The 12,083-nt window shown below is 55.3% G+C and overlaps 1 protein-coding gene across 1 annotated transcript; it reads right to left on the reverse strand.

The window, feature by feature from the left end:
* Positions 1 to 844: 844 nt before the first annotated feature.
* LOC102571536 (cytoskeleton-associated protein 5-like) lies at positions 845 to 5,451 on the reverse strand. The gene has a single exon (XM_059731260.1). It carries the CDS (start codon positions 5,252 to 5,254, stop codon positions 1,172 to 1,174), a length of 4,083 nt encoding a protein of 1,360 aa, XP_059587243.1. The 5' UTR covers positions 5,255 to 5,451; the 3' UTR covers positions 845 to 1,171.
* Between the last annotated feature and the right edge of the window lie 6,632 nt (positions 5,452 to 12,083).

The following is a 12,083-nucleotide window of genomic DNA, read 5'->3' on the forward strand; positions in this document are numbered from 1 at the left end:
AGTGGGTCAGACAGCTTTTAACACTGTGACTTCTTTGAAATCTCAGGGTCGATCTTGTGAATCGTGCTTGCACACCCACTGCGTGGTGCCCCGCTGCACCCCTGCAAGGATATCAAGACACCCGTGCATGGTTGAGAATCACGGGTCTGAGGAGACTGTGAATTTTGGGGAGAGTGGAACGACCCCTGAATGAGCGTGGACAGGACATAGTGCAACAGGACCCTGCTCTAGGCAGGGCGCTGCTGTTAATATACATGCGAATGAGAGGTGCTGGTAGAGAGGGGATGTTACGTGGCAGGATCTGTGCTGGTGACCTGAGCACGGAGCCAAAGCCTGGGAAGGGCGAGAGACTGAGCTGTGCAACAGGTCCCGGGCAGGGCTTTGGAAACCAGCTGCATGGGGAAGGTTTTGCTGCCTGCTCTGTGGCCGGGAGAGCCAGACCTCGGCCTGCAGAAGGGTCATCCTGGCACCTGCCAGCTGTATGATGATGGTCTCATGGGGCTTGCAAGCATTTGAATAGGCAGAAGCAAAACCTCAGTGTGGGGGCCAGCTTCCCTGGTGTTTGCTGACTTCCCATGAAAACGGGGGCAGAGCACTGGGACTGGATGCTCTCGCACACGTGAATGCAACCTCCTTGGCCTCCGCTAGGGGATAGTTTGGCTGCTGGGGAAGCTGCTTCCAACCCGCTGCAGAGGTTACTACCTGGCCTTCCTCACTGTTTGGGTCACCCTCCATTGCCCCTTGTATTGGTGTCCTCTGCTCTTGTCCCAGCACGGAGCCAAATAATAGACCTGTAAGAGCCACCAAGTGGGAATGAAGGCAGTATTCGCATGCAGGGGAAGCCGGGAGCCTCGCTGCTACGGCCTCCCCAGTGCTTCCCCTGCTTGCCCGCCTCAATGCTAACTTGGGGCTCAACTCTAGGCTTTCAACCAGGCCACTTGACCCCGGGAGACTCCTGATTGAGCCAGCTGGAGCTCCTTTCCCTTCCCCTTGGGGACGAGGATTAAGATGGGCTCCAGCTGGTTGCCACCCAAGCTTCATCTGCCCCTTCCCCTCTGCTGCCTCTGGTGCAACCATCTCACCGGCGTGCGTTATGGGTTCTAGGTAGCTGTTTTTATTGCTTTGTTTCTTGCTCCAGCTGGATTTGCTGAGGCCGAGGAGGGAGCGGAGGCTAGTGATGAAGCATGCACCTCGGCCTGGAACCAGGCGGCTCTTTCTGCCCCGGGATCTTGGTGTACCTGGGGAGCCTGCTGCACTGCTTTCCCGGGGGCTTTGTGGGTAGCCGGCTGGGGGGCTTCATGCTGCTGGGGCCCCGTCCCTGGCGGGGGGGTTTCAGCGTGTCCAAGGGAGGAGACAGCCCCACCTCCCATCTCGGGATGGGCGTTGTTCTGGTGCCTGTTGTCTGACGGGGCAGCGTGTGTGGTCTGCCTTCCTTCTCCACCTGGATCATTGCTAAGCCTTGCTTGATGTAGCTGCGGGAGAAGAGGGAAAGGCTCTGCAGGAAGGGCTCCAAGTCGGCCTCGGGGCACTGCCGCTTGTACTCGTACAGCTCCTCCAGGCCCTCCCTGGTGCTCTCCTTGGAGCCAATCTTCTGGAAGATCCCCTCCAAGACATCCTCGATTTTGCCCTTGGCAGCCACATGGGCATCCCCGTTCCCCACCCCTGGATCCGGTTCGCTGGGTGCCTGCTTGGCAAGGGGCTCGGCCGCCGTCCTCAGGTGGGCCTCCAGCTCCGATTCAGCCTTGTTCCCGATCAGCGTGAGGTGGTCCAGGGTCTCGGCTCCCTTCAGCTCGCACAGGGTGTGCAGCAGCGTCTTCAGGGCCTGCAGGGGCAGCTTGCTGGCGCACTGCTTCAGCGCCTCGGTAGGGAAGGCCCGCAGGAAGGTGTGCAGGTCCAGCAGCACGTGGTCCAGGTGGAGGCTGCTGAGGGTGCGTGGCAGGAGCCGGGTGATCCTCCACAAACACTTCGCCACCAGGTCGGGGAGCTGTGGGGTGCCGCCCGCAGCCTCCAGGCTCTCCCGGAGCAGGGTGAGCACGGCCGTGAAGGCTCGGGTCTGGTCTGACGTCTCCAGCACCTTCTTCAGGAGGAGGTTGAGGGACTGCGTGACCTCCTGCTCCTCCTCCGGGGCCTGCATTTGGGAACCCAGCAGGAAGGCGATGAGGCTGCGCAGCAGGTCTGTCAGCACCGCCGCCGAGGCCTCGCGAGCCAGGCTCTCCCTCTGGAAGAGCGACAGCAGGTTGCTGAGGATGCTGCGGTACAGCCGGATGATGGGGTACCTGCCCGGGCCCAGCTCCTTCTTGGGTCCCTGGAGGCTATGGATGAACTGGAGCTGCCAGAGGGTGGCTTCGAGGAACTGGTTGACATGGCCCTGCATGGTTCCCACCTTGTCTGGCTGCCCCAGGATCCCATCCATCTGCATCAGAGCCTGGAGGCTGGTGTTGACATCGCTGCTGGCGACGTGGTAGATGACGAGGTCGATGGGGTTGGCCATGTCATGCTGCACGCTCTCAGTGGGCACCGCTTGGGCTTGTGAGCTGGGGATGCCATCCAGCTTGGGGATCTCACCCTGCACCATGCCAGGCACATCCTCTGACCCATCTGCATCCAGCTGGAAAGCCTGAGGAGCTGGAGGCTCCCCCTCCAAGCCCATGCCCATGCCGAGAGTGTGACTGAGATTGGGGGGCAGGGTCTCTTCTGCCCCCGTGCAGACATGGGGACTCGATCTCGGACCTGGCAAACGGTTCCCTCTGGCCAGCTGAGCTGCCCCATTAGCTCTCGGGGTCAGGCTCCCCTGCAACATCTTCATCTGTTTCTCCGAAAGAGTCCCGATCAGCTTGAACACCTCTTTCCCATAGACGTTGCTCGCGGTCACGATGACGTTGCAAGCGGCCTGGCGGACGGTGTGATTTTGGGCTCTGAGGAGGGCAGCGATCATCCTTAAGGCTTTGCCTGGGTGGGGCTGGCACACGTGGATGCCATAAACCCCCACTAAATAGCCAAGCTCTTCCAGGCATCTCGCCTGCTGCTGGGCACTCTTGGACTTGGCCCCTTCCAGGATGAAGCTGGCGACCTTGCTGGCTGGGTAGACCAAGCATAGCCTCTTCAGGACGGCATGCATTTCCTTGAAGATGGCCTCCTGCAACTCCCCCATCTTCAGGATGAGGTACGGGAGGAAGGCACGTGCCTCGTTCTCTGTCAGCTGGTACTTCTCCCGGCTCAGCAAGGCGAAGAGCCGCCGGAGGTACTCCAGGCTCTTGGTCAGGACCCACGTGTTGGAGTCGAAGAACCGCAGGGTGAGCCACTTCAGGATCAGGTCCAGGCAGCTAATCACCGCGTCCTTCTCCCTCTCCAGGTGCTTGACCATGATGGCCAAGGCCTTGATGTGGTGCTGGAAGCTGGAGTGGAACATCTCCTCCTGCAGGCAGCTGGACACGCAGCTGCCCATCTGGGCCTTCAGCTGCTCCACGTACTTGCTGCTGGGTGCCTTGAAATCCCACCTCAGCACTTTGTGGCCCTGCTCGTCCTTCACCCTCTGCTCCTTCCCCTTGGGGACAAGGATGAAGATGGGCCCCAACTGGCTGCCACCCTCCTTCAGGTCCGGCTTCACCTTTGCCGTGCCTTGGGTCATCGACCCTGCTGTTTTGGCTTCTTCAGGGCCAGGTTTCTGGTCCACGGGGCTGCTGGATGCTTGGTCTTGAGCCGGGCAGGCTGGCATTGAGGGAGGCGTGGCGCGGCTTGAGTCTGAGGCAGACCCAGCTGCAGCCCTTGGCAGGTTGGAGAGGGATTGAGAAGGCGCGCAAGGTTTGGTTTTGGCTCTCTCCGGCTCAGTCGGCACGAGGTACTTCTCCCTCGGCTTCAGCGTGCTGGTGGCCTCGGCCATTTTCTCTGTCCCCAGGTGCATGACAAAGAAAGGCAGGGCTCCCTGGGCGGCTGCTCTCATGCCGGCATTGCAATCCTCCAGGCAGGCGTAGAGGTGAGGGACGCACGCCAGCAACAGCTCTGAGGGGGCAGAGCAGAGCCCAGGTGGCTTCTCCCATGGCTCCTGCTTTGCAAGGGGGGTTTCCTTTCGCATCCCCTCCAAAAAGTCCTCCCCATCCAGCCACTCCTGCAGGCTGGTCTGCTCGGCCCAGGCATTCACAGCCTCCAAGGCGGCAGCTCTCACGGGGCCCTGGCTGTGCCAGAGCGTGGCAAAGAGGGGGACGCCCAGGTCTTTCACGTGCTGCTTGAGGCCTGGGCCTGCGGCCGTGGCCAGCTGCCGGAGGATTTGCAGGGTCTTCTCCACCACGGCGGGGTCAGCGTCATGCAGACAGGCCCTGAGGGCGGCCGGGAGCTCGCCGAGGCTGGAGTGGATGGTCCCAGCCTTGAGAAGGAGGCCTGCTACCTCATCCAGCCCTTCCTTCCGCATCTTCCCATCCCACATTTTCTGCACCAGCTCGGAGGGGATCCTAGTGTGGACGTCTACCGCCTCGACCTTGCCGCAGTCCCCCGCGTCCCCTCCCATCCCCTCCTCCCTGCCGGGCTGGGAGCTGCCGCGGGTTGGAGCCGGCGGGCTCTGCCCTTGCACCTTCTGCAACTCTGCGTCTATCAGCGAGAGCAGGGGCGGCTTCTCCCCCTCGAACAGGGCCCGCACGGGGGCCCCCACATAGAGGGAGACGACCCCCAGCAAGGTGAGGGCGGACGTCCGTACATCCGGGTGGACGGCAGCGAGGGCCGCTTTGATGGTATCAGCCAGGGTTTTGACTTCCATCTCCGCAAAACCAAACTCCAGAATCGCATTCGCCAGCCAGCTCAGGGCTTCAGCCTGCGTCCGGGGCTTCTCCTGCAAGAAGGCCAAATCCACGACCTTCCCCGCCGTCCAGGGCAGGGAGCACGCCTCGGCCACCGCCGTCAGGGCGCTCTTTGCCTCGTGGCTGCATATCACATCTCCCAGCTGGTCCACGAGGCCGTCCAGGACGATGTGGGCAGAAGCCCTGGAGAAGTTCCCCCTCTGGGCGATGAGGGTGACGAGGTGAAGCTTCTTCCTCACCACTTGCAGCTTGGTTTCCTTCCACCCGGGGTCCTTCACCAGCAGCCTCACCAGGGCTTGGCAGGGCACAGTGCTTCTCTCCATCTCTTCCACAGCCTTCTCAAAGGCTTCCAGGCTGGACAACCTCTCCTTCCAGAGGCTGCTGTCCAGATGTTGGAGGCAGGTGGCTGGGAGCACAGCCGCTGCCTTCTCCTCGCATGCTTCTGCCGAGAGCTCGAGCTCAAACATGGTGTTGGGATCTAGCCTTGGCCTGCCTGGGGCTTCTTTTGAGGCATCAGGCCTGATGGGCACAGCCTGGCTGGGTGGCGGGAGCTTTCTTTCAGGGGGTCACAGAGAAGCGGCAGGAGAGGCGTCGAGATGTCCTTGCCCCCCACGGCCCATGGAGGAGCCGGCGATGTTCCCGCAGCAGCTCTGGGCGCTTTCTGCTCAGCTGTGCGGTGTGATGAGCTCACTTCCTGGAGTGCGCGGGTCATGGGGCATGTCATTGTGATGTCATCCACGTGTCAGCATGGAGCGCCCAGCTGAAGGCAGAATGATTAACCCTTGAGGGACTGAGTCAAGTCCAGCGTCTATAGGAATCGTGCTTCACATTTACCCAGCTGCACTCATCTGAAGGGTCCTGTGTTATAAGTTTGTCTTTGGGAAAATGCCTGTTGGGCTGAGTCTGAGATGGAATAACCCCCTTTGACATGAGGCGTCAAGCTCCTCTGTCCCCCCAAAAAGTTCATTCATCTTGTTCAGGATCAATTTTAATCACCCGCACTTATTCTTCAGTGAGCTCTTGGTTTCTAAAGCATGGCATTTTCTTGGTCCTTCCAGGATAAAGCTGGTGATCTTGCTGGCTGGGTAGACCAAGCACGGCCTCTTCAGGATGGCATGCATTTCCTTGAGGATGGCCTCCTGTGACTCCCCCCATCTTCTGGATGATGTGCGGGACAGGACGAAGTATGGGACAGGACAAGGTACGGGAGGAAGGTCCTGGTCCTGCCTTTGCCCTATGCCAAATTCGTGCTGATGGGACTGCATCAGCTCAGGGTCATTACGGAAACACGGTGAAGCCCAGAAGAGTGTCTTTTGAAGGCAGGAGGAGATATCCACGGGAACCATCGGTTTTAGCTTTCACCAAGTGGACGCCCACTGACTTCCAAAGGAGGCAGCCCTTGAACGAGCATGGCTTTGTGATCTGCTAACCAGAGATGGACAGGGCATCTGTGCCTCGTCACTGAGTTGTTCAGTGAACCTAATGTCTACGTGTCTCATCGCACCAGCTCCAGCCCTGGGTGTTGCAGTCCTCAGTGTATCCATCATTGAATACAGCACGGTTTGGTTCTCGTGCCAAATAAGTGGAGAAAAAGTTCACATGGAATCAAATATTGGAGAATTTTGTTTTGGTTCAACCGGGCCTCATTTTGCTTAACCCCACATGAAGCTTTTCCCTTCCCTTCCAGCTTACTCACCCCTTGGGAAACCCTGTTCCTTTTTTGCCCATTGAAATCAAATCAGCAAGGAAAGGAGCTGTTTGCAAGATGAAAAGCCCAACCCTTTTGTTTTTGAAGGCAGCAGAATGAAAGACAGCAGCATTTTCAGGGCTTCCTCCAGCCGCCCCTTTTATTCGTGTCTGCAAGTATTTGCTGAACAGGAATTTGATTTGCAAATAGTTTTGATTCCCTGCCAAGCCGCAGGTAGGTGAACCCTGTATTCGTTTGAAAGAAAGAAGGTCAGATGACTGCTGTGAGGTCAGGGCTTTATTTTAATATGTGCCATGCAGCACCGAGCACAGTATATATTTTTTGCAGCTGGATGCTATTGAGCTACCGAAAACGGAGTAAAAGCAGCATAAATGTTATGTTTCTTGGTCCCCTCTGCTAGTTGCGTGGGGCCTGCAAAAGCAATGTACCTCGTGCTATCCACAGTGTCGCTAATACACCAGCCAGGACAGAGACGAAAGGAGCCGTGTTAATTTTAAGCTCCCTAGAGGAAAGAGAGGTCTGAGGAAGGAGCACTGGATGAGTGAGTCTTTGCTTCTAGCAGGGAGTTGGGTGCCAGGAAGCGCCAAGAAACCTCCGAGCAGCAAAGCTCCCTTGCAGGTGCTGTAGGCTCTTTCTAACCAGCTGTGCTGAAAAGCCTCAATATGTTTTTGTTTTTAAATGCAAAACCTTTTTGAGCAGGCAGCTATGATCAGATTGCAGCAGAGCCAAAGCACCATGTACACAGGTTTTTATCCTGACATTGGAGCAGGTCCCAAAAGCACAATGCAGTTTAGGGTTTGGGTGCAGCGGGGCACTCGCAGGCAGGGTCATCTACCAGCTGGATTCATCTCCACCCTCGCTCCTGCCCGGTAGGTGACTGACCACGGCTGAAGCAGCAGGAAGGGGAACGCTGCTGATGGGCTGCCCCACCGAGTGGCTTTGACAGCTTTAGGCTGTGGTTGTGGCGGGGACAGAGAGAGCTTCCCCCTGCTCAGTGTGCAGGAGAGGGTGTCTATTCAAGTCTGAGCAAGGCCAGAAGGTCCCCAGGGGTTAACCTGAATATGAACCATAGATTTGCATCAAACCAGATCTCTCTAGAGTGATCTGCCCCCTATTCAATACTGGCTGTTTGGAGCAAGGCAAGAGCGTGGGCCCTGATCGAAGTGCCGTGCGGGTAGAGGTGGCTCCTGGCAGGCCGCAGCGTGGCTGCACCTCCCCTTCTGGAGGGTGAAGACTGGCATCTCTATCAATCCACTCACGCAAGCTCGCCCTGCTGCTGCCCTTGCTGCCCCCACTCCTTCCAGGATTAATTAGGGCAGATTCCCGTTCCAAAGCCTGCATCCACCCCTTTCCACCAGCACTAAACACCCGGGCGACTGCTGCAGCTCAGAGCAGGTATCGAGTTTGTCCCCAGTTGCCAGTTCTCTGCCTAATCCATACCCATGCTCCTGGCTTGGTTCTGCTGCATCTCCATAAATGATCCCAGGAAAGTGCCTTTTGCCCAGGGATTCAGCAGCAGCCGTGAGCCTTTCTCCGCTCACCCAGGTGCACGTGGTCTGTACATGCAACCTGAGAATACAAGCAGCGCCCTGCCCCGGTCTATCTAGTGCAGTATTTTGTCTGACCGTAGCAGGGGCGGATGCTGTTCTGTCTCTGACCGTAGCAGGGGCGGATGCTATACGTGGAGAGCATCGAACCAGATCCCTCTAGAGCGATCTGTCCCCTATTCAATACTCACCCTTGCATCCACCATGTATTGGGTTAGAGATGGCAGGGGAAACATCTCCAACCATCCTGTTCAATAGTCATGAATAGATCTATCATCCATGAATTTATCCAGTCCCTTTTGTAACCTGGCTCTGCTCTCTGCCTTCACCCCCTCCTGTGGCAATAACTTCCACAAGTTAACTCTGCTTTGCTTTAAAAAAAAGGTCTTTTTCTTGTTAGGTCTCAACCTGTCCCCTGGTCATTTCAGCAGGTAGCCCCCGAGACCTGAACAACAGCTCCCTGTTCACTCGGTCCACACCCTTCATAATTTTATAGACCTCTCTGCTATCCCTCACCTCCACCTTTTCCTTTCGTGGAAGAGTTTGCTAGGACAAATGCCTCGCACGGAGAGTAAAGTGTTGGCTCCGAAAGTCCTTCCAAGCTAGCCCCTGCATCTGCCCAGATCACTCGTTCCAGGAAATGGCATTTAGCTCTTGTTATGGGGTAACGAATGATTCATCCGTGTGCTTATAGGCATGATAGAGGCTAGTGTGCGCTGCATTATTCTGGCTGAGTGAAAAGCTCTCAAAGAATCAGAAAGTGTCTCGGGCTGCGAGAGGCGAGTACAAACTGTTCCCTTCGCAGGAGACGCTAACGGTTTGTTTATTGCTTTTTTCACCCTCGCTCGTCAATGAAACGTCCTCCTGCCTCGTTCCAGGTGAATGAGGGCTCGGTTGTGGGCCCCCACTGCCTCTGTTTGGAGGGTGCTCGCCCCACTTCCCCAGACATCTGCAGTATCTTATGTGATCCAGCGCTATTTAGTGGCTGTTGAGAGCTCTGTTTCTCTTGGAGAGGTTTGAAGATCCTATAAGATCTATCTCCTAAATCTCAGGCATTTGGGAAAGAAGGATTTGCTATTAAAGCACGAAGCTGGGGATATTCCTAGTGCCTGTAAGTTAGGGCAGCCCTGAGGATCCTATGAACTTTGCTAGGACTTCTCTTGGATGAAGCCAGTGCAAGGGAAATAATCATCACCCTCTTATCTGGTGCAAATCCAGCTTAGGTCCAGGCTGCTGTTCAGCACTGAATATTCATCTCCTGCATGCATGAGATCCTGATTCACCTCTCTGCCTTGCTGTGCAGCTTGGATGCACACGGCTCGGCTCTGCCACATTTGGACTGGAACGATTCAGCCGTGTACTGGTACAGCACTGATGTTTCTAGGGTTTGGACGAGGCAGGGGAGGGTCCAGCGGGGTTCATCCTTCTTATGGTTGTGGAAAGAGCCAAGGAAAATTCAACATGGCTTAGAGCTTATTTGGACATGTGGGGTAGGGAAATGCCAGAAGAAATGCAACTTCACTCGGGGACATGGTGAGGGAGCTTAGCACCCAGACATAAGGGAGGGGTTAATGATACTGGCTGGACACTGGCATGGTGCATTGGCCTGAGCCTTGGAAATCAGCTGGCAGCTGTGTTTGGGATGTATGAGAACAAATTCATTCCTCTTGGCTTCTTCCTGCTGTTTTGAGGCTGAATGGCATGCAGAGCGTGTTCAGGGAAGGCAGCAGATCCGAGTCTGAATGCACAGCAAGGGGGAGTAAGTTCGAGCCAGTCGTCCATGGTCACTTTGCATCGTGGGACCACACTTTACATTGACACTAGCAGACTGGAGTGAATCTCAGCTGCCTGTCACGGGCTGCCATCCTGAGCCAGGGAAAATGCCCCTTTCACCCAGTTTGGCTCTGTGCACCCCCACATCCGTGCTCCTGGGGATCGCCGACATTCACAGCAAGGGCTCACAATCTGCAGTCCTTCGTGAGACCACCTGTACCTTCCCAGAGAGGGGCTGGGAAAATGCATCCCTCGGAAATCCTCGGGTGGTTTTCACCAAGCCTAATTCTTCAGCCCATAGCTCTAAGACCTTTGTGTGGTTCGTCAGATGTTTTTCCTCATGTTATCTAGTACAAATCTCTGCTGCAAAGGCACCCAGGAGGGTTGGTCCAGGTGCTGGAAGCAGTGCTAGCAGCAATAGAAAACAATGCAAATCAAGCAATCAAGAAGAAAAAGATCTTTTTTTTTTTTTGCAATGTCTTAGTTGGTCTAATAAAAGGTATCATGTGTGAACCAAGCGTTCTAGATGTTTGCAATCAATCAGTTGTGTATTGACCCCCAACCCTACTTACGGCCCATCTTCACCTCCTTATTGGGAATGCTTGTAATTCAGCAAAACAGCATCATCGGCTTCTCCCCCCGTGCCTTATAGTGGCAGGATCCAGGGCTGGATTCTGCAGGCTTGGCTCACACGCAGCAGGACTGACTTGTGCGAGCAGGGAATATTCCCACGCGAGCTAGTCAGGCTGATCCCAGACTTGACCCCCCCAAGCACATAGCACAACAGACTGTAAGTCTGCAATGTTATGGGTGCTTCAGATACAGTGTGGGCAGTGGGCAATGGTCAAATGAATCAGCCCCCCTAGAGAATAGGTTAATTCATCTCTTAGGCCTTGTCTGTCAAATAGGGTTAATAAGTCCTGCTGGGCCTGTCTTGTCTGTTGAAGCTCTTCAGGATGAGTCCTGCCTATTGCAATGAGTTTGTGTAGTGTCTGGCACCATGACATTGCTGGTGCAATTGTACTGTCTACAGAGAGGTGAATTGTACTGTCTACAAAAATCAACAGCAACTACAGAGCAATGCATAGCCCAAGCGTCTACAGCATTAGCGCCATGCAGCCTGGGGTGTGACTGAAGTGACTGTACTGCACACTCTGTGATACCATCAAACCTACCTATGCCTCCACTGGAAATACAGCCTTTAGCTAGGCAGATGCCAGGAGGATCTGAAGCTAGCAGCTTTCATTAAGCGTGCATGTACAGGTGATTCCCTTGGGAACCTCCTATGATTTGCAATTGGCTTCATGGACGGTCAGCAGTGTTAAGCTGCCTTGGAAGATGCTGGGTGGAGAGGTGACCAAGGGAATACTATGGACAAGTAGGACTGTCTTTCTATGCCAGGAAATAGAAGCTCAGATTATAAGGATAGTCAAGCCTCTGGCCCCTTCTGCAAGTTCTAGTCATTCGGACTTACTGGGGTTTCATTGCTGAATAATGCGCTTGCTGGCAGTAATTGCTTAGATTTTCTCTCAAGACACAAGGAACGATCAGGAAATGAGGGATCAACCATGGGGATCAGGGGCCCTCCAGTAGGGCAGACAAGGCAGTGTCCTTGCAGAAGTATCTCCTGCAGCCGGCAGCCAGGGCCCATGCAACATTTTAGGTACTTAGCAGAAACCCGTTACTGTCTTATCTCAGTACCCGGTGATCTTGAATGCAGCTTCCTCCCAGTACCATTGTAAGGCAGGGCAGGACAGGGCCAGGCTGCTAGTGCTGCGTAAGTAGAGTCCCAGAGAGATGAAATCAACTGACCAAGTTCACAAAGAGGGCCCTTGGAAGAAGAGGGAATGGGACCTGCCTCCCCTTGTCACCGGGAACTTGCTAGCAGCCACAGAGTCACTCATGCTGAAGCCTTGTGCTTGCTCCCACGCTAGCTCCCTGCTCAAGTAAAGTATGTGCTGAGCTGAATCTGGGTCTGTAAGTGTGGCCCTGCTGTATATCAAGATGCTGGGTACCCTTCAGAAAAGCAGTGTGACTGGTATAAATTGCCCAGCTCCTAGTAAGTGATGCTTTAATCCAAAAGAAAGCACGCTGAAGTGGGTTAGCAGGTGAAATAGGCTGCAGGGTTTGCAATTTCCATGCTTAAGACAAGAGCATCGGAATTGTAGCTTGCCCAGCTGCATCAGATGCTAAGCTTTCAACCCGAAAGCTTGCTTAATAATTGTTTTCCAACTATTTAAGTTGGTCTAATAAAAGATATCAGATTCA

This window comes from Alligator mississippiensis, chromosome 7 (assembly GCF_030867095.1).
Source record: "Alligator mississippiensis isolate rAllMis1 chromosome 7, rAllMis1, whole genome shotgun sequence".
Taxonomy (NCBI): Eukaryota; Metazoa; Chordata; order Crocodylia; family Alligatoridae; genus Alligator; species Alligator mississippiensis.